Below are 21,936 nucleotides of genomic sequence, written 5' to 3' on the forward strand. Positions count from 1 at the left end.
AACTCCCACTCCCACTCTCTCTCTCACTCTCTGTCGCTGTCTCTATCGTTCGTTTCCTTTTGCTTGTTGTCTGTCTATCAGCTTGCGAGCAGCAGTGTCGTGCACTTTATCGCGTATACGCCAGGTGTGACAGCTTCAAAGTTTGATGCAAGCACTGAGAGCAGCAGCTCAGCTCAGACAGTGCTCAGCCCTTTTGAACGTACATATATAGTTATGGTTGCATCAAGACAATTGCCAACGAAACGAACTCCGAACTCTCTGGCAAACAAACAATAACAATAACAACATCAACATCAAAAGTAAAAATGAATAGAGCTCTGCTTCCCTTTCTCTCTCCTTGCTGCTGTCATGGGCTCCATTGTGTGTCTCTCTCTCTCTCTCTCTCTCTCTGGGGGAGTGAGGCGATGGAGCTGGTTTATGACCGTGCGATAAAATCAAATTGGAAAGCGTTAAGTTTGAAAACGTTTTGCCATTTATTATTATGACGAGGCCGTTATATGCACTTCACTAAGTTCTGACGAGATCCGACTGCGCAACGATGAAATGACGCTCGACGTGCGTGTCCAGAGCAGCGGAGAGGAGGCAAAGGGGGAGAGGAACAGCCACTGCAGTGCGGTGCAGTGAAGCGAAATGAAATCATTTGTACGTAGCACGTGAAAATGAAATTTAACATCAGCGCAAATTCGTGTGGCCATTGTTGGGGCCATTTTGCCCGCTTGCATTCTTATATATTTTTGCACTTAATTCCACATCATTTCGCCATTCCCCCAATCACCAAAAAAATAAAGAAAGAACGAAAGTAGCGAACTGGCAGGAGAACAAATTGAAGCTCAGCAAACACTCATGGCCGTGACGATGGCTATAACTTCCGCTGCCATTGCATTTGCATCTTTTGCACCGCTGAAATTGTTGCAAAAACGCAATCATGGCGGATTTGCTGCCACCTGCAACCTGCAACCTGCCACCAGCTACTGCCACATGCCGCACGCCAATAATAACAACAACTGGAATAACAATGACACCCAAAACGAATCGAAACGAAGTCAACGATTCAGTGCATCCGATTTGCTTTTGGCTGCCAGCTGAGCATTATCCGCACTTCTGTCTGTCTGTCTGTCTCTGTCTGTCTGTTTCCCAAATTGGACTAATGCCCCCGGCTTGCAATTGGATTACAATCTACGCGATTCCTCTTAGCCAACACAAACACACACACACTCGCAGAGAGAGAGAGAGAGAGAGAGAGATGCAAGTCCATTTGCCTAACAAGCAATCGCAGACAGACACTTCGACATCGAGCACTTCTCAGACAGCATTGACAATGCAAATTTACCTTATCGTTCGCTTGACAATGTCTTGTCTCTCCTTTTATACTTCAGTTGTTACTTTGCCATCTGCGGTGGACGTCATCTTCGAGGGACATCATGTATTACTTGCGCCACAAACATGCATCCAATCCAATTATATATTGCAAAGTCAATAGCAAGTAGTCAAGTATTCTGCATTCCAAATTTCCACAAAAGTTTTTGTAATTACGCACTTTGCATTTCCACGCCATTACATTGCCCCATCTCTAAATGTTTTTGTCATCTCTAGCGTGCCCACCGATAGTCCTCGATTATTTTGTTTCATCGATTCAATTTCATTTCGCTTGAAATGTATCATAATAATAAATTTCAAATGAATTACAATTAAAATTGATAGTATTATAAGAGATAGCTCTAAAAAGATCACCGATGGCAACAATTTTTCAATTAAACTTTTAAATATTATTGAATTATATCTAATTAAAATAGTCGTAGTTATTGAAATGAAAAATGTAAAACAGTATATTTTCTTTTGCTTCGCATAAGAGTTTATTGGAAAAAAGCTGCTTAAGTATAAATTAATAACTTCTTCATTTTCAAGAAACATGTCTTCAAATTAATTTAAGACATTTTCGACATATTATTATATGAACAACTCTTATTTAAGTTTCCTAAGTATTTAAATATTAATTTAAAAATATGCGCTTGATTCTTTTGCTTTGCATAATAGTTTATTAAAAAAAAGTTTAAGCCAACAAGAAAAAAAAGTGCTTAAATATAAGGTAATAATATAAAATAACTCCTTCTCTTTGTACAACTTAGAGATGGTCTCGCTTACAACTAATATGCATTTATATGGTATGTATATAATAATAGAATGTGTGCTCATGTATATCAAGTGCAACGCCAGCGACTGTTTTCAGTGATTCATGTTCATGTTCATCATGCTGTTGGGCTCGGGGGCATCGCCACAGCGGTCGACGCCAAAGTTGTGACGCATGCGCTCCAAGGCGGCGCGATTGAAGCCGCGGGCAAGGAGCTGCGCCTCCGCCTGGGCGATCACGTCGCGCATGCAGCTCAAGAGTTTGGTACTCTCCGTCAGCTGGTTGCAGGCGTACTTGTGCCGGAATCGCAGCTTGGCCTTCTTGATCTTGTTGTTGTAGCGCGACTTGCGGCACGATTCTGCTCGCTGGCGTTGCACGTCGCGACTGGAGGCCGGAGTCGGAGTCGCAGTTGTCGTTGTCGTTGTTGTTGTTTCGGTTGTCTCTTCGGGTCGCGTGGCTGGCGGACGTCGCTCCACGGTGATGGGATTAGCGATCAGCATCTGGTCGACGTAACGTTGCTCCTCGTTGGCATAGTGTGACTTCAGAAGCTGCAGCTCCTGCTCCACCATCTGATCAATCTGCTCCGGCTTATTGTTGTACTGCATCAAACTGGGTTTCTTCATCGGCAGCGGATGAAGCATCATCATCTCAGCACTTGGATAGTATGTGTACACTGGTTGCTTGTAAAGATTGCTCTGCTCCATATCGATATCGATAGAGATGTGTGTTCTCTTCTGTCTGTTTATCACGATCTGCTCACCTCAAAGTCCAAATCGTATTTGCTGGCTTCGTCTCGACAGCGCCTCGCTTATATAGCTCTCAAGGCTCTGACCTGCCCACTGTTTGACCTGCCTTCGGTTGGCAATACGAACCTCTTATGAATCAACAGCAACAACCATTTTATGATCTTGTTTTCCTCGCTGTCCGGCTACCTAACTTCCTACCTGCCTCCCAACATAAACCATTCGCTGGCCAGTAAACAAACGGATTAGCAGACGAGCCGTCTGCATGACAGAACTCACCAGGGGATCGAATGTGTTTCCGTTTCAGCCATTGAAGCCATTGCCTTGTATGGTATCACAGCTACTAAACACAACTTATGAACCTAAATGAAGTACTAAGTACGTTTATGATTATTTCTGTAAAGTTCTTACAACGAACTCAATTATAACAACTCTATTCTTTTTTGAACGAAATATAAATAAAAGCTTGAAATCATATTGATTTCATTTTCATTGTTTAAATTGCTTAAAATAAATCTTAGCAAATCATATTAATGATTACTTTAAATTCGTAATTTATCATAAACTTTGTAATAGCTGAATACATTCTAGGTCATTTTTTACAATCTATAACGACGATTAAGTCACATTTTAATATTCAATTTTGTAATAGAACTTAAAATTCATTATATTTGTAATATCACAAAGTTAGACGTTTATGATTATTTCTGTACCGATCTTATAATGAACTGTATTACACCAAAATAGATTATTTTAAACGAAAAAGTTGAAAATTAGTTTTACTTCTTATGCTTTTGATCAGGCATTTATAAAATTGTTTAAAATAAATCACCTTCAAATTAAACCATTTTCATCGTTGAAGTTAAAGTTAGAACTTTGTTTAATAATTCATTTCTTATTCTTATTCAATTTCATTTGCTTTGAATATAAAAATTCGTGTAGAAAAGTTGAAGTATTTGAAAAGTTGCAAAACCTAGAAACTACGAATATTCTTCAATTCTAAATCTCAAATATATTAAACTAAATTAAATTGAAAAAGGCTTCCTGCAAGCAATACATAGCATCATATGAATTGTGATATTTATTTGATTTTTAATTTCGATGATATATAATTTATATTCAAATAGTTGATGTCTTTAAAACATAATATTTGATGGCTTAGATTAGAAAACTTGATTTAAATAATGTTTCATATAAAATATATTTGTTTATGATTGTAACTAACATTAAAAAGGAAGTGTAACAACATATATAAATATTAAATAGTGCATAAATGCACTTAAATATATCAACAAAATAAACACATTAAACAATTTATGTAGTTTTATAGTGAACCATCTACATTTTGCCTTCTGGCTTCTTATAAATTATTTTCATATTCTTAGTATAAGAATATATTCATGAATTTGGAGAATGAATTATCATATCGTACTATCTCATGGATTGTTTATATCTATACCAAACTTTTTTCCAGATTTGAAAATGCTCAAAGTATTTGTCAAATTATGCGAGATAAGGAACAAGTTCTTAGGCAAATACGAAATTAAATTGAGCAAAAGTAAAGCCATTGTTTCAGTTCAGTTACAATACAACAAAACTAGTCATGAGATAAAGATACAAGCGATGTACGGAAGGAGGAGGAATTTGATTTTGGTTTTCGGTTTGGGTTTGGGTTTGCTCACATGCTGAGTGCTAAATTGCAATTGTCAACTAAAATGTGTGTGCACCACAAGTCCAGCTTATCAGAGCTTATCAATATCGCAGACAGAGACAGGCTAATATTAGCATTGAAGTACTTTTGCTTTGGGAGGAACGAGTTTCACTTTTGGCTGGAGTGGCGATAAGCCATAAGCTGGCATAAACCAATCAAGAATCGGCAGCCCAAAAACTCGATTCGCATTGGTCGTGTTACCTGCAACTACAATGACACTGAAGTGTAGCTGTAGTTGTGGCTGGGTTTGGGTTTGGGTTAACCCAACTCCTGGTGACGGGTCAAGTGCTGCAATCGGTAGCAGGTAGGAAATTTGACTTGTGGCGGACATGACAGTTCAACTGGACATGTTGCTGCCTGTTGCAGGTAATAAACGGACTAGGATGGCAACAATTAAATTAACTGCCCCCGGCTTAGCAATAATAAAAGATCATTGCAAAAATCCCAATGGCAACATGTTTATGCATATTCCTTTAAGATGGGTAAATTACATAAAGTGAAGTGTGTGTGCACTTTTTTTTACCGTTACTTGAAAACGGGAGATGCAGATTATTCAAATTATCACATTTTGTGCATTTCACTTTGTACTGTTATTTTTCATACTTTGATGTGCTTCGATCTTTTTCGTTTTCCCATGTGACGAAACAAAAATTTTAGAGGTGTCATATAATTTTGGAAAGGAGTTTATTCGTTTTTCTTCTCAAGTAAAGTCAACTATGAAAATCATCTTGTTAATTTCAGATATGTTATATATTGAAATCGAATCGAAAGCTTAAACAAATAAAGTAAAATCTTTCTTATACAGATATTCGATGAAAAAAGTATCTCAGCTCAATGCTTAAGCAAAATTATAAAGCATACTTGATATGCTTGACTTAAATTAATGTTACTTTAGCACTTTTAAGCACACACTCTTTAAAAATTGAATAATACTTTGTGTTATGGTTAAATGGTCCTTAAAGTGGTTTTTCATTAAGAACACAATTTTTAAGACGAATGTTCTTGATTATAGAAATTAGTCTTTTTTCAGTGTATGTATTAATTTATATTTAAATTTCATTATTTCACAACTAATATTGTGATCTCTAAGTCCGATCTAAGAACATCCAGTAAACGTTAAAAAAAAAGTTATGTAATTGACTTTACAGATATATTAGGAGAAACAGATTGCTTCTTGCAAATTGTGTCAATCAGCGTTATGTTATGTTAATCAAATGCATTTAAATTTGAGTAAGATATGGGATTGAGCTTTAATGTTCAACGCATGCGAAATCCGATTACCACTTCATTAACTTTTCGAGGCGCCACGAAGGCCATTAAAATGTTGGCTTTAACAGGCTCGTTAAAGGCCAAACAAAATGCGAAAGAAGCAAATGTTCAAATCATTAGTCCAGAGCATGTCGCTCGAGCATTAAATGTGGCAATTGTAATTTTAATTCACACAGTTGGCTGGTGAAATACATATTTAGTACTCTACAGCCAAACAGTTTATATACTTTACTATACTATACTATATAAGTATGTATGTATGTGTGTGTGTGCAATAACATATTTGGGAGATTGGGAGCTTAAGTGGTAAGGGCGTCGCCATTCTGTCCTGATGAGGGATCTTGTTTGTTGTCTAAAAATAAAACGCAGTTCACTGCCATTCCTCTGGTTGTCATGGAGCTGAAGCACAAGCGGAAACGGAAGCTGAGATGAACACTGAGCACGAAGCACTGTCAGCAACAGACTCAACTCAATTCATACTCGAATGCTGTACGAGTATGTCCAAAAATATGAGCATGTATTATATGGGTATTATATTACAAGGGCGTCGTCTCCTGCAAAAATATCGTAATAGGAAATGCGAATCTATTTCCAGCCTGCTGCCAAATGAGAGAAGACAACGCACACACACACACAAACACACACACACACAAAAGAGAAAAAAAACAAACTGCCCATAAGTATAATTAAAAAACCATTTATAATCATTTTGTCGAATCCCAGTCGAAGGCAAACAGAAGTTGACCCAGCCACAGAAAGCCGCTGTCTCTCCCACTCACTCTCTCTCTCTCTCTCTCTCTCTGTCATTCCCTTTCTTTCCTCCCCCTTTAACCTCCCAAGCTGTGTGGCACTTGAAGCCGTCGGTAGTCGACTGTCGACAGTCATCGTCCGTCCAGCTCGGCGTTGACAATTTGCGACTCGACTGTGGCTGCCCCCGAAAAAAACACAAGTGAGAAAGCTACAGTCAAGCTTTGACTGCAATAGACCCTTAACTTTCCGATTGAACTAATTTCCGATATTAAAATTTAAAATAAAATATTGTTAATTCTTCAATTATCACTTAAAAAAGCAAGTCATTAAAATAAGCTAGATTTGGCAAATACAAAATATGTTACTGAAATAATAACTTTGGTATAAATGCGGATAACTCAAAATTTTTATTATTAATTTTCACATTCTTTTCAATATATACATATATACAAAAACTACAAATTCAATTTAATGGCATTATGCCAATTATTTATGTATATTTTTAAAATATATTTTTATCACGAGAATTGTTACATTTGTAAAAGAAGAAAAATGTTTCCCCAAAATACTAAAACCAAATAAATTTAAAATTTAAATTTGATTATTTCAATCTGAAAAGTTTTATTAAAAAACTGAAAAGATTTATGAAAGAAGGGTTCAAATCTGGAAATTAGTTAAAATAAAAACTACGAAACTTATATTTTTCAATAGCTTTATAATTTTGGATTATACTATATTATACGATCCTCTCCATAATAGACTTTATTCACGTTTTGTAAAAGTAAAGGGTCGACAAAAAATAGGAAAAACTGGAGCCGTAAATACGCACATAAAGCGACATTCTCCATTCTCTCCTTTCACTGTTTTCTCCTCGACTCTCACGTGGTAGGAGAGAGTAAGGACGAGGACGAGGACGGGGACGGGGGCTAAGAGAAGCCGCAATGCCATTGCCATTGAGTTTGAATTATGTCAGCGCAGTAATAAATTGTTCAGGGCATTAAATTAAAATATATATGTATGTGCTTCTGTGTATGTGTGTGTATGGGGGTGTTCATGCAATTCATGCGGCACTAGGCACACACACAAACACACACACACACACAACCGCACACTCAGTCAGCTTGGAGCACAGAGAGGACGCCCCAATAGGATTTGTGGCGAGAATTTACTACAAAATGCCAAACATGTATCGTCCAACACATTCACATATTGAGTATGCAAATAAAATAGGATTTTGAGGTATTCACTCGAACCTTGACAACTCGGTTCCATCCGATTTTCCATTATTCCATTTTCAACATGAATTCACCAGCAAAGAGTGTCAGCTTTGAAAGACCAAATGCAGAGCAAGGTGAGCATTCAAATAGCCACTATTGCAATTAATTCTATACTATATCCCTTTAAACAAAATGATGAAGAATTACGACCACTAAAAAGGGAAGAAATTGTCTTACGGTGGTACTATAACCAAACTGTTTTCATTTTCTGTGCTCTTTAAAAAGTTGTTATATTTTTATGCGAATGTATTCACAAGAAACCATTTCAGCCCCTATAAAACAAATCTTCTCAAATTTAACCATGTTCGATTTTGTGAACATCTTGGCTTCTTCTGCATGTTACAAAATACCCTTCTACCCTATGTGTAGCGGGTATACAAATTCATAGCAATAATATGAGTCCCCAGTAATCAAATAAACTTAGAAAATTTTCCTCTTTGTTAATTTAATAAGTATTGAAACTCAACTACTTGTACTTGAGCATTGCTTTTGCTCTTTCTCTATCAAAGATTAGTATAAAAAATACATATAAATTGTTTCACAATAGTATTAGCTTATGTCAGTATCCCCAAATCTATTATTAGACAAAGAAGTATAGTTTGTTTACTTAATTACTTTTTGTCAACCGGAGATTAAAGATACAAAATAAATACTATTATTTACAATGAGGCAAATAAAATCCATATCTTTCGTTGTACTATATAATTGCGTTGCCCAAAAAAACAGGCAAGTACATTTCAGATTTCACATGTGGTTTCCATTTTTGACTATACAGTAAATGTGATATTTACATGCGAACTACTTACAAAACTTGTTCAATTAGTGGGATCAATGTCAGTAAAAATGAAATGTATAATTCTACAAACTAGATGAATATTCTATGTGCATTTGTATATCCTATATATATATATATATATATATATATATATATATATATATATATATATATATGCGACTGGAGTTATCCAGAGCAGCCGCGACATCCGCAGTGCACGCATTCCACAATGCGTCCCTCCTCCAGTTTTGATTTTGGCACACGGCAAATGCAATTCGTGCCGAAGTTCGTGTCACGTGTTTGTATGCAACGCAGGCAGCAAAGATTCTCATAGCCGGACTTCTTCCATTTGGCTATCAGGTTGCCATCGGCGATCTTCTCTTTCAAACAATAGTCGTACAATTCCCGGCTAATGGCTTTGCGGCGATAGAACAAATCATAGATGTAGCGCGTCTTCTGGTGATGTATCTTAAAGATGGGCCACAACGATTCTGTGATGCGCTTGCCCTCGTGTGGTTCAGTTTCCGCTTTAAAAGGAAAAAGAATACGTTTATAGGCGGCCAAAAAGGAAAAAATAAAAGCGGCGTCAGCAAATTACTAGGAAATACCTTCGCGCATTTTCTGTTCCAGCTCCTCCAATGTTGGTTCAATCAATTCCCAACCATCTGGTGGAGGTTTACGACTGCGACGCACTTTTGGCATTGTTTTTTGGTTTGTATATGAAATAAAATTTTAATTTGAACACGTTAAAATCTATACAAAACGTAAAATGCTACAAAACTGAAATAACGCAGATAATAAACAGCTGTTCAACATTTTAGCGTTGTTTAAGTGTTGTGAAATGCATGTTGACTAACGAAACGCAACACTGACAGTCAGGGTTGCTTTGATTGAGGGTTATCGATAAGCGTTTCAGTTTATTTTTCATTTCAGTGTATATGTAATCGTAGAAGTAATGAGTTGATTGTTTTTGTTATTTTTGTTTGACAGACGCGTGTTATTGCTATTGTACTCTGTTCATTTGATTTATTTGGAACACTTGCTTTGCGTCCTGCTTCACGACTTGCAAACCAAACAAAAAAAGAAAGGTGAAGCAAATATTAAAGGACAAAAGCATTGCGCAGCCAAAAGTAAGCAAAAGCTAAGAAAGCAGCAGACGCAGTCGAAAAGATATCGTCTGCTTGTGCATGTGTTTGTGTCTGTGTTTGCATTTGTGTTTGTGTTCGTGTTCATGTTCATGTTCATGTGATTGTGCAGCAGCAGCAGCAGCAACAAACTAACCCACACAACTTTGGGGACGCAGCTTCACACGCGCTACAAAGCTACAGCAACAGCAGTTGTATTATTATTACCATCGACGACTGTTGAGGCGGATGCTCTCTTGTCTTGATTAATAATTACTGCATTAAATTTAATGCACAACTAAACGCTGCCGTCAACGTTCCAAACAAATTCGATGTGCGTGTGTGTTGCAATTCAAAACAACAATATATGTATGCAAAAGTGTGCGTGCTTGTGGTTTGTTGTGACGTCGTTGCGATGACTGTGATTGTATTTGTTGTAATGCGTCGCTTTCATTCATAAGTCGTCGCTGGTGCTGGTGGCTTTCTTTGCATCAACAACAAATCAACGTTTGGCCTTCGCATAGTATCTGCGCGCTCGCTCGCACCAACAGAAGGCGCCCACATAATTGGCTGTCGCTGTCACGTTCACGTTCCCGCTCCCACTTCCACTTCCACTCCCATTCTCTGACCAGCATTGGCATCGCCCCTTCCTTGTCTTGCCACCATCATCTTTGCTATTGCATTTCCATTCATTTGACGATTCGTATCGTATTCGCCGTTATATTCAGTGCATGGTACGTGAAATAACAAATATTTAAGTACTCACACACACACACACCAACAACGCTGAAGTGTTAGTATGTGTGTCTGCGAGAGATCACCACCCCCCATTTTGTTGGCACATTTAAACGCCCCCTCCCACCATGTCGCGCTCTACTTGTGTGTGCGTTGGTGACGCTGTGCGAACTTGCGCGTGTGTGTGTGTGAGTGTAATGAGCGCAACAAATCAGTATTGTTTTGTTTGCTGTTTGCACATTCCTCAATTTTTTTGCCATTTTCCGCCTTATGCACACACACACACACACTCACACAAAAACACAGAAATTGTCACTTTGTATTTCTAGTTTGGAACTAGTCATCAGACTAACCCTATACCAGACAATTGGTCACACCATTTATCTACAACACACATACATATTCAAACAAATACATATGCAAACAATTCTAAGTCATGAAATCGATCCTACTTACGGCCACACTGATCGGATCGATAAGATAGCCTAACTCAAAACAATAACAAAGTTCCATCTCACACACACTTGCATGTGTGTTAATATGTATATACGCTTGATTGTATGGCAAGGTAGCTTTAGAGACAAGTTTACACTAATACACTCATAGAAATAGCTTTTCGACAATTCACTGAAAATTTACATGGGAAAGCGTTTAAATATTTCCAATCATCATTCTCAGTTGGCAGTTGTTTTTCAATTTTGTAAATGGAAAGTTCCCAGAGTAATCCACAGAAACTATGCCAACAATTTCCTAAACTTTTCATGTACAGTGCAGCTTCCATATAGCGATTTATTTAATATTATAATAAGATTGAAAGATACTAAAATGTCTCTTAAAATTAAATACTACTATTCTCAGTTTTGACTTCTAATGTATATTCTCAGTTTTTGTGCTTCTATAATTTATGATCTCACAATTCTCACTACCGAATACTTCGCTCATATATCAAAGGGTCACTAATCATCCAAGTTATGACTGTCCCATAAAGTTCGGTAATTCTTTCTTTCACTGTGATAGTTTCTTTTTTTTATCATCGAGTACTGTATACAGTATATATATAGCTTTTTATCAGATAAATGTAAAAGTCTCAGGGTCTGTCACATAGCAAACACACGTTAATTGTCGTATAAATAATGTCGAACTCGAGTTGAAGGCAATAAAGAAAGTTAACTTCTAAGAAAGAAATTTCGTGTAATTTATGTTGGTAAAATGAATGAATGTGCTGTGGAATAAATTACAGATTCAGACTTTTTCTCATATTTGGGGTGCAGGGTATTAGAGTAGTCATCACTCTGCCCCAATTGGCTGCAAGTCAATTAAATTTATACCCCAACTGTGCCACGGCCGCCGCCACACCGTCCAGATGCCACAATTTCCGCGTTGCGCCGCAATTCAATATGAATTGAGAATTGTGAATCGGAATTCGCAGTCGTTATTAAAAATGCATTCAAATAAATCCATAACATTGAATTATTTGATTCGCACGAATGTAAACGGTTAAATTGTTTGTTTTGCTGTCAATATTGATGCAAAATGCAAAATATGTGAATGAATACTGCAAACAGATTGAATTGTAATTGAATTGTGGAAAGTTTAATTGCCATATGTTAAACTGATTCGTGTCTTCGATAAGCATTGGTTGAAATGTTTGCTATGGTTTGAGTCTCGACTCCAACTTAAGTTCGAGTTGCAGAAGAATGAGTCTAATATACACAAAATGTTTTTATCGACTTTCAGCCAGCTACGGCTTCAGCATGGAGCCCACAGCTGCTGCCGGCAATCTGCTGGAGATCATGGATCTGGCCCGAACCCTGCGCCAGGAACAACTCTTCATCCAGCATGAACAGGCGGCGTTTGCACAGCTCACCGGAGCCTTGGAGACGAATGCGGCAACCATAACACAGGTCTGAGTCTGAGTCTGAGTCTGACTTGTCACATAACATTTTGATTAACGATGTCACGTACTCGCTCGCTCACTCATTGACTCTTTGTTTCCCCTTGTTCTCTCGTTTAGCTGGCGTACATCTGCGCCCAACAAAGACAGAATCTGCATGATCTGCTCTTAACCAGAACGGATCACGATCCATTTGCCTGCTGTCGCCGTGCCAGCGCCTACGACAACGCTCCCTTTCTGGATGCCAAGCAGGTGTTACCCTACGAGGTTGGTACTCCCTTTAGGCTCTCCCCTCTACCCTCTACCCTTTCCCTTATGGTCTTGCATTAAACGACAACGTTTATTAGGCACTTACTACGTATATACATATTTGTATAGCATATATACAAATATATAATCAGTTGTATGCTTGCATATCCAGACAACAAAGAACGATTTCCGATGTGTGAATAGAGGGAATGAACATTGACATTGTTCTTCTTCCTCTTGTCGTTGACGTTGTTGCGGCTATTCGGAAAACTATTTAGATCAAATAAAATGCGACTCGTTGAGCATCATACGAGACGCAAATTAGTTTTAGCTCTTCCTCCTCCTTTTACTACTGCGTCACTTACGACTGAACCGCGAATCGAAGATCAATTGACCGCCTTCCAGTGGTTTCACCTCCTATAATCATATTATTTGATGGATCACTTTACATTGATCTTTGCAAGTTCTATGCAATATCGAATTGCAGTTTGTTTTAGCTGATTTAGGTTTCAACTTTCAGATTTCAATCTAGTCTAACCCTAAACATAAATCTACTATAAACTTTTATTTAATAATCCCCAACTTAATTGCAATTTCTATCGAAGATCAATTGACCGCCTGCCAGTGGTTTCACCTCCTATAATCATATTATTTGATGGATCACCTTACATTGATCTTTGCAAGTTCTATGCTATATCGAATTGCAGTTTGCTTTAGCTGATTTAGGTTTCAACTTTTATCAAAGTAAAGTTAATCGCAAATTCAGATTTCAATCTATTCTAACCCTAAACATAAATCTACTATAAACTTGTATTTAATAATCCCCAACTTAATTGCAATTTCTATATCGAATTGAACAAGTGTAATTGACTTATAATGTTATCGATTGAGTGCTAGGCTTATCTTCAATTAACCCCATTTACCATTTAATTCAAAATGTCAATAAGTCATTTGCTTTCCAATGTCTGTGTGAGATTTATATGATTGTATCTTCTTTCTTTTATCTGTGGAAGATTATCTTGTCTTTGCCACAACTTGATAAGCAAACATGCAGAAGACATTCAACAAGAACTATACACTTAAAACACTTTGCTACAAACTTAAGTTCGTGATAACAATTTATCTAGAGTTCTTTTGAAAATTTGATAATTATTAGTTTAACGGCAAAACATTTAATTATCTATCAATAGATAGTGAAATGAAACTATTTAGGAATTTTAACGACGTTTAAAATTAGGTTCTTGATGTTATCTATAGGGTAAATTTTATTGTTCTTCATAGATGCGTCGATATGTTTTCCTGCTATGTTGAATTTCTATTTCTTTATATTTATTTCTACAATATGCAATTTTTTATTACTAATATTATCATAAATTCTATATATCATTATATATATGGTAGATTTGTAGTTCTTTAGTATTATTATTAATAATATGATCAATTTAGGATTTTTTCTACTAGTATTATCATAATTTCTATGTACCAATGTATACATATAGCATATGTTTTATTTATTTCTAAAATATGTTATATTCCGCGATCCTTAGTATAATTTTTGTGTTCTATTTATGGACTGTGTCTAATAAATGAATGTAAATTACCGAAATGAAAGCACAAATTTTCTAGAGTATTACTAATTGATGTGACATCCTTTGATTGCAGCATGCCCTGGCCTATGAGGATCTGTTCAACTACCTGTACAACACACCGTATTTGCTGGCCATGTCGCTGGCGACAGCGGATCGTCTGTCGCTGGTGTCGCCGTCGCAGCTGGAGCAGATTGTGCACACAATTGCGACCGGACTGTATGGGAATGCGATCAACACAAAGGATGTGGAGCTGCTGCTCAAGTTGCTGCGCGAACTGATCGAGATGCAGCTGCTGAGCAGCGAGCAGCCGCGACGATTGCTGCGGACCAATGGCAGCGCATTCGCCCGTCTCTATCAGCGTCTTGTGGAGTCGCTCTTCTCGGCTCGGATCTTTCTTACAGCCGCGTTGCACGCTCCGCTGATGGCTGTGCTGAGCGAGCACGAGGCGCTGCTCGATGTCGATCCCCACAAGCTGTTGCAGAGCTTCACGGCCCGTGAACGGCAGCGACGCTTTGGCGAGGACGAGACGAGCGCCAACTATCAGCGGAATGTGGTCCGATTCCATGCCGAGACGCTGGGCAAGCTGCACGCCCATGCTCAGGCATTTGTGCGGAGTTTACAGCAGAGCTGGTCGCTGTTTCCCAGCTCGCTGCGTTGGCTGCTGCAGACGCTGGGCCAGCAGCTGCGACAGACGCAACGGCACAGCGATCACGAGATACGCCAACTGTTGTCGGATCTGGTGTTCACGCACTTCATTTGCCCGGCGATCGTTAGCGCCGATCTGGTGGGCATCATCGATGTCAATGTGAGCGAACAGATGCGCCACAATCTCAATCAGATTGTGCAGCTGCTACAGCGTCTGGCGTTGAGCGACGAGGCCAGCGAATTGGCCCACCTCATGGAGATGCTGCTGGTGGGTCAAACCGGCGAGGATGTCGTCGCCATACTGCCGCAGCAGAGCGACTTTGAGCGCGCCCAGCTGGCGATCAATCAGCGTGAACTGCAGCATTTCGTCGACTTCTTTCGCCTGCTGGCGCCTCGAGCTGAATACGAAGTGTCCGCCGAGCAGCGACAGCGTCTGCAGCGGATTCTCTCGCGCATCCCCAAGACGGAGGCGACGGTGGTCTCCAATGCCAGCGCAATGCCGCCGCCGTCGCAAACAGTTGCAGAGGAGAAGAGCACAACGAATGGCGCGAAGCGTTCGAATAAAGGGCTGATGCGGCTGGGCAAGGCCACCAAAAAGAAGCTGGCCAAGGGCATGAGCTTCACCAGCACTTCGAATTCCAACTCTCACTCCAACGCCAATTCCAATTCGAATGCCAGCCATGGTCACGAGTCTGCTACTGGCAACGGCAGTGCAGCATCAAACGGAGCAGCGACGACGGCGGCGGCGAATGGCGATTTGGAGCAATGCTCCTCCTCGCATAGTGGCAGCAACACCAGCCTCAGTTCGTGTGGCGCCACAGCAGCAGCAGCGGCTGCCACGACAGCGAATCCTGAAGCGGATGCCGTTGATGGCAACGAACCGGTGTTGATGTTCAGCATTTACAATGCGGCTGCCAAGTGCAAACTGAAGCCACTCACCGAGGAAGATCTGCTGAAGATGAACTGCATTGGGCAGGAGATTGCGCCGTCGGTGGCCGTCGTCACAGCGGCGCCTTCGTCGAATGCGGACGATGCGAGCAGCTTGGAGGCAATGCGTCGACCGCACGATGATGCCTCCATTGGCAACTCGGACAATCTGGAGGCGATTAGCGAGGCGGCGCACTCGGTGAATCATTCGGTGGCCAGTTCGCTCGATCTCGAGGAGCAGCAGGAGCGCGACGTTCACGATGCCGAGAACGACGACAATCTCTCCGACATGGTCTCGGCCAATGTCTCGGGCCGTGGCACGCCCAACATCAGTGGCCGCGATACGCCCTCGTCGCAAGTGACGGACGGCGATGGAGCTGCCGGTGATCTGGCGCATCATGTGCCGCGTCCGACGCCACAGATGCAGAACATGCTGTTGTCCAAGGTGCGCTCCGATATTGAGGACAAGTTCTGCAAGTTTGAGCTGAAGAAATTCGAGGGCGACGAGAACGTGAGCATCATATCGGACACATGGTCAACGGATGTGCTCGCCAGCGACTCGGAGAACACGCTCGACGCCAGCAGCGAGCAGCAGCGTGGCCGCGAACGTGAGCGAGAGCGGGAACGTGAACGGGAGCGAGAACGTGAGAGAGAGCGCAACTTCTCGACGCCATTGATACCATCGGCTGTTGTCTTGCCCGGCGACAACAACAACTTTGTGGTGGAGGCTTTGGCACGTGCCGCGGCACCCGCCGCCCTGGACGCTTCGGATCAGCGCTCCGAATCGAACTGGAGCACCGATGTGCTGGCCAGCGACTCAGAGAAGCTGGCCGAGATCGATACGGACGACAATGTGAGCATAACAGCCAAGTCAGATACGGCAGCCCCGCTTGCGCTCGCTGTGGTCCTCGACGATGGCGAACAGACGCCCGGCAGCAGCGGCGATGGCGATGGTGCCGATCCTGACGGCGATGGGGATGGCGATGGCGATGGCAACGGAAATGCGAGTGCCAGCGAGCGTAGCCAAGAGGATTCGGCATTCTTTGATGCGGTCAATTCGTATGACGATGCGCATCACTATCAGGCGGCATCGTCGCTGGCCCGCAGCTCGGTGCGCACCAGCTATCATGGCTTGGGTGGCGACAGTGGCGACAGCAGCTTCCAGCAGCAGTACAAATGCAGTGCAGCCGAGGGCAGGAAGAGCACTCCGCTCATGGGCACGGCTTGTATGCGTCGCCAGACGTCCGCCGAGAGCAGCATATCGAATCAGAGCCTCAATCTCGAGGAGCCGCAGTCGAGCAGCAAACAGCAATCGTTGTCCTCGCATCACCATCATCATCATCATCATCACCACAAGAAGAAGAAACAACAGCAGCAGCAACAGCAGCGAGATCTGATCGATTTCAGTGACTACAGCGAGGACAAGGATGAGCCGCCTGGATTGGTGCAGCAGCTGCTCGATAAGTTTGGCGACGAGCAGCAGCATCCTCGACAGCATCAGCAGCAGCAAGTGCATTCACGTCCCTCCCTTGGTCATGGAGTCGAGCATCGTCGCATCTCCATGGAACAGCGCACGGCGGGCATCGATGGACGACGCAACGGGATATTGGCGGGCAGCGAATCGGCGCGACGACATCAGAGCTTAAACTACGAGAACCACGAGATCATGCTGCAAGGCATTACGATGCACGCGACCGATGAGCGACCGAAGACCGATGATGACAAGCAGCAGGAGCTGCAGTTGCTGTGCGCCCAAACGCAACAGTTGCAGCTGCAGCACGATGCGGATGCCACCACCAGCAGCAGCACACCGGCTGTCACGACGGCGGCGGGGGGTAAACCGAGCAAAGCCACCGGCGCCATACCAAAGAGCATTAGCTTCGATGCCAGCGCGGACAAGGAGAAGCATCGTGGCCAGCAGCAGCAGCAGCAGCGGGAGCAACGCGATCAGAGCGGCAGCATTCTCAATAAACTGAAGCAGGGCATCTTTAAGAATCGTCGCAACAACAGCAACAGCAGCAACAACAACAAGTCAGCCTCATCCTCGTCGTCGTCGGGTGCTGCAGCAGCAACTTCGTCGGCGAATCAACGATTGAGCATCCACAACGATCAAAATCGCAGCGTTAGCTTCGATCCGAGTGCCGCAGCCGCGTGTATCAACTTTGCCGCTGACCACGCCGACGCCCGCTCGTCGCATTCGCACTCCCATTACTGTGATAGCAGCGAGGATATTCTGGCCAAGTATCGCCGCAAAGTCAGCAGCTCCAGCGATGCCACCAACTCGGACTCCACGGGCAACGGACATGGCCATGGTCACGGGCATGGGCATGGGCACAGTCACGGACTTGGTCATGGACATGCTCACAGTGCATCAGGCACGGCGCATGGACAAGTCACCAATGGCGGGTAAGCGAACCTCATCGAAATCACATTGAAATAGGAAATCTTTCTTGTAATCGAAATTACATTGAAAGAGGAAATCTTTCTTGTAATTTTGCTTGTATTCCGTATAGTTGAGAGGCTAGTTAAAAATCATCAACTTGAGACTGTTGTAAATAATAATAATGCATTTGTTGAATACTCTAGCGACAATGAAGTCGAGTAGGAAAGCTACAGTTGAGTGTGCTCGACTGCGACATATCCGCTATCCATTTCCAATACAAATACACTAAAAATATAACACAAAAATATACTGTAAACTGTATTTAGTATATCGATATTGAATATTTAAAATATACCAGATTGCCTGCCAAAGCAGAATCTCTGAAATAACTTCTACAATTATGAATTCGTACGAGAAAACAAAAATTAATGAATTTCAAAATTGTATCGTAAAACAGTTCCTGTAAATAGTGTCACATGCTACTTTTGTTGACCATCGAATTATCCATATTCCATTTGTGATTATTGCAGTTCTCACAATAATCCCAATTCAATATTAGAATACTTAACAAATATACGAAGAAGACAATGTTAGACGTATAAATACCAAAATTTAAATTTAAAAATAGTTAGCAGAGAATGTTTAATATTTTCTCAACTTCCTATCTTTCTCTATCATGGAAAACCATATTGTATTTGTTAATATTGTATTTGCATTATTAAGTTAGATGATCTCAATCATCAAGTCAATAAGTCATCTTTCTTAACCATACTGAAAGTCAATCAAATAGAAGACAAAGATAAATGTGTGAAGTTGAAAACTTTCATAGTATAGAACTCTATTTAAAGAGGATTTAAATATAAGTTTTGCAATGCAGTCTCTTTACATATAAGAAAGATATGCTCCACTTCCTCTATATCTGTCTGCTTTTATATAACAAATACAAATCTATTTATCAAAATGTCAAATAGAAGACAAAGTTGAAAGCAGTATTCGATTATTATTTATTTACAACTATAATAATGAGGATTCAAATCGAAGATAGGCTGTTTCTCTATAGGAAAGAGATGCTTTATTCCTTCACAACTTGCTCTCTCTCTCTGTCTTTTTATTTTATGACCACTTCTATTCAACTCAACTCTGTTTCACTCCAATCTCCATATCTTTCATTGTGCTTAAATTTTATTAATGAGGAATAAAATCAAAGATATGCTATGCTGTAAGAAAGAGTTGCTTTACTTCCTCCACAACTTGCTCTCTCTCTCTGTCTATTTATTTTGTGACCACTTCTATTCAACCCAACTCTGTCTCACTCTAATCTCCATCTCTTTCTTTGTGCTGCAGCCAATTGCCCGGCGTTGTGTTCAGCAGCGTGAAACAGAAGCTGCGCACGGTGCTCTCGAAGACGGATCTACACAGCGGCGACTTCCGGCAGACGACGCTGAAGCCGCTGGAGGCGACGCCGCTGCAGACGTATCTGCAGATTCAGCTGGCGCAGTGCATCAGCCTGCAGCGGCTGCCGCAGATCTCGCATGTGGCCGAGGCGATGCGTTGCCTCGGCCAGCTGGAGCGGCCGCAGCATGCGCAGCTCTTGCTGGAGCTGCAGCACGATCTGGAGCGGCGCAAGAGCTATCTGCAGTATTTGCTGGTACATCGCCAGCAGCTGTTGCTGCGCTCCGAGCAACTGGATCAGCTGGAGAAGCGATTACGTGGCGAGGCGCGTAGCTGTCAGCGTTGCATGCTGCAGTCGTTGGTGCGCTTGTATCTGGGGCGACAGCAGAACAAGCTGCAGGCTTTCCAAGCGGAGTTTGCCCTGCTCAGCGTCAGCGACGAGCGAGTGGAGCTGATCGAGGAGTTTGTCGAGGGACTGCTCGAGGAGTTGCGCGATGGCGGGTTGCAGGATGAGTTCCAACGCGAGGCGGCACGCGATGCCATCGAACGTCTGCTGCTCGAGCAGATGTACGAGCAGGTGATGTTCCCCAACGAGGATGCGGATGTCTCGCGCGACGAAGTGCTTGCGGCGCACATTGGCAAGCTGCAGCGTTTCGTCCATCCGGCGCATCCCGCCCTCTGCATTGCCCAGGAGTATTTGGGCGAGGCGCCGTGGACCTTTGCCCAGCAGCAACTGTGCCACATGGCTGCGTACAAGACGCCGCGCGAGAAGCTGCACTGCATCATCAAGTGAGTGTGTTGAATGCATTTAACTATTTCGTATAACTGTAGTAAACTTCTTCTTCTTCTCCGTTGCAGCTGCATCTCGAGCATCATGAGTTTGCTGCGCATGTCAAGTGGTCGCGTCCCAGCGGCAGACGATGTCCTCCCCGTGCTCATCTACGTAGTCATTATGGTATTATTTACAGCACTCTCTCCCTCTGCTTCGCTCCTTGCTAACGACACTCTTCTTTCTCTCTCTCTCTGTCTCTTCGAGCAGGCAAATCCTCCGTATCTGCTCTCGACAGTGGAGTACATCAGCTGCTTTCTCGGCAAGCGGCTGGACGGCGAGGATGAGTTCTATTGGACGCTCTTCGGTTCGGTTGTGAAGTTCATCAAGACCATGGACTACCTGGATTAATGATGATGATGCTTTTGTTGTTGTTTTGCGGCGCTTGCCAACTTGCTGCAGCGAAGCTGGCTGACCCAATTGTTGTTATATCTTTAAATTTATTTAGTGTCCTAAGTATATTGCATCGAGTTCTGTTTTATTGTATTTGTCCCAATTCCTCGTTTTTTTTTGTGCGTTCAACTTGATGTTCAGAGTCAGTTGTTTTCGTTTTTTTGGGCCAAGCTTCGCTGCACAGGCACGCTTTGATATTTCTACCTTAATTTGTATAAAATATAATTCTACCGATATCTCTATATTTGTATATATACATTACATATATATATTTGTATATGCTCAGTTCATGTATCACGTTGTGTTTAATGCATATAACACGATATGTAGTATATATGTGTATATATACACCAAGCAAATCAAAGGCGGCTACAACAAGAAATAAAATATGAGAATTTGGAAATTCGCTATTTACGATAGTTGCTAAGAACTGTCTTAACTATTTTTCGATGCCTGCATTATTATATTTGTATACTCGTACTATACTTAGTAGGTACTATGCATACACAGACATATTCATATACACATATGTATACCATATAGTATATATATATATATATATATATATTTAGAAGTAAACATAAGCATGCATGGAACATGAACATGAAAATCAACTTAATATTCCTTATTGTGTAACACAACAAATAAAACGAAATTCAAGAACGCAACTGTTTTTTAAATGCTTAGCATTATTGTTATTATTATTACTATTATTATTATTAAAATGATTATTATTACTATTAATATTACTCTATGACTATTGCTATCATTATTACTACTAATATTACTCTATTACTTTTACTTTTACTATTACTATTACTATTACTATTACTATTACTATTACTATTACTATTACTATTACTATTACTATTACTATTACTATTACTATTACTATTACTATTACTATTACTATTACTATTACTATTACTATTACTATTACTATTACTATTACTATTACTATTACTATTACTATTACTATTACTATTACTATTACTATTACTATTACTATTACTATTACTATTACTATTACTATTACTATTACTATTACTATTACTATTACTATTACTATTACTATTACTATTATTATTACTATTACTATTATTATTACTAATATTTTTATTTT

At 41.0% G+C, this 21,936-nt stretch overlaps 3 protein-coding genes across 4 annotated transcripts; 1 reads left to right on the plus strand and 2 right to left on the minus strand.

The window, feature by feature from the left end:
* Nucleotides 1-2,223: 2,223 nt before the first annotated feature.
* Nucleotides 2,224-2,832, minus strand: LOC132795597 (protein sisterless A). The gene has a single exon (XM_060806394.1). The coding sequence runs from the start codon at nt 2,830-2,832 to the stop codon at nt 2,224-2,226; it is 609 nt and encodes a 202-aa protein (XP_060662377.1).
* A 5,474-nt stretch (nt 2,833-8,306) lies between these two features.
* Nucleotides 8,307-9,498, minus strand: LOC132795211 (protein BUD31 homolog). The gene is made up of 2 exons (XM_060805799.1): nt 9,262-9,498; nt 8,307-9,180 (listed from the first exon to the last, which is right to left on the minus strand). The coding sequence occupies exons 1-2, from the start codon at nt 9,353-9,355 to the stop codon at nt 8,840-8,842; spliced, it is 435 nt and encodes a 144-aa protein (XP_060661782.1). The 5' UTR covers nt 9,356-9,498; the 3' UTR covers nt 8,307-8,839.
* Nucleotides 9,499-9,583: 85 nt separating this feature from the next.
* Nucleotides 9,584-21,473, plus strand: LOC132795210 (receptor-mediated endocytosis protein 6 homolog). 2 transcript variants are annotated; one of them, XM_060805797.1, is made up of 7 exons: nt 9,584-9,783; nt 12,250-12,416; nt 12,527-12,673; nt 14,318-18,222; nt 19,544-20,380; nt 20,450-20,546; nt 20,631-21,473. In XM_060805797.1, the coding sequence occupies exons 2-7, from the start codon at nt 12,267-12,269 to the stop codon at nt 20,769-20,771; spliced, it is 5,277 nt and encodes a 1,758-aa protein (XP_060661780.1). In that variant the 5' UTR covers nt 9,584-9,783; nt 12,250-12,266; the 3' UTR covers nt 20,772-21,473. The 2 variants fall into 2 exon arrangements, with proteins under 2 accessions (XP_060661780.1, XP_060661781.1); XM_060805798.1 differs by lacking the exon at nt 9,584-9,783 and adding an exon at nt 10,002-10,111.
* The last annotated feature ends 463 nt before the right edge of the window (nt 21,474-21,936 follow it).

This window comes from Drosophila nasuta, chromosome X (genome assembly GCF_023558535.2).
Source record: "Drosophila nasuta strain 15112-1781.00 chromosome X, ASM2355853v1, whole genome shotgun sequence".
NCBI classification, from domain to species: Eukaryota; Metazoa; Arthropoda; class Insecta; order Diptera; family Drosophilidae; genus Drosophila; species Drosophila nasuta.

Coding starts and splice junctions, on each gene's coding strand:
- LOC132795211 (XM_060805799.1), bottom strand. CDS start 9,355: ATGCCAAAAGTGCGTCGCAGTCGTAAACCTCCACCAGATGGTTGGGAA. Junction 9,181..9,261: donor GGAACAGAAAATGCGCGAAG/GTATTTCCTAGT, acceptor TTCCTTTTAAAG/CGGAAACTGAACCACACGAG.
- LOC132795597 (XM_060806394.1), bottom strand. CDS start 2,832: ATGGAGCAGAGCAATCTTTACAAGCAACCAGTGTACACATACTATCCA.
- LOC132795210 (XM_060805797.1), top strand. CDS start 12,267: ATGGAGCCCACAGCTGCTGCCGGCAATCTGCTGGAGATCATGGATCTG. Junction 12,674..14,317: donor AGCAGGTGTTACCCTACGAG/GTTGGTACTCCC, acceptor CTTTGATTGCAG/CATGCCCTGGCCTATGAGGA. Junction 18,223..19,543: donor GGACAAGTCACCAATGGCGG/GTAAGCGAACCT, acceptor TTTGTGCTGCAG/CCAATTGCCCGGCGTTGTGT.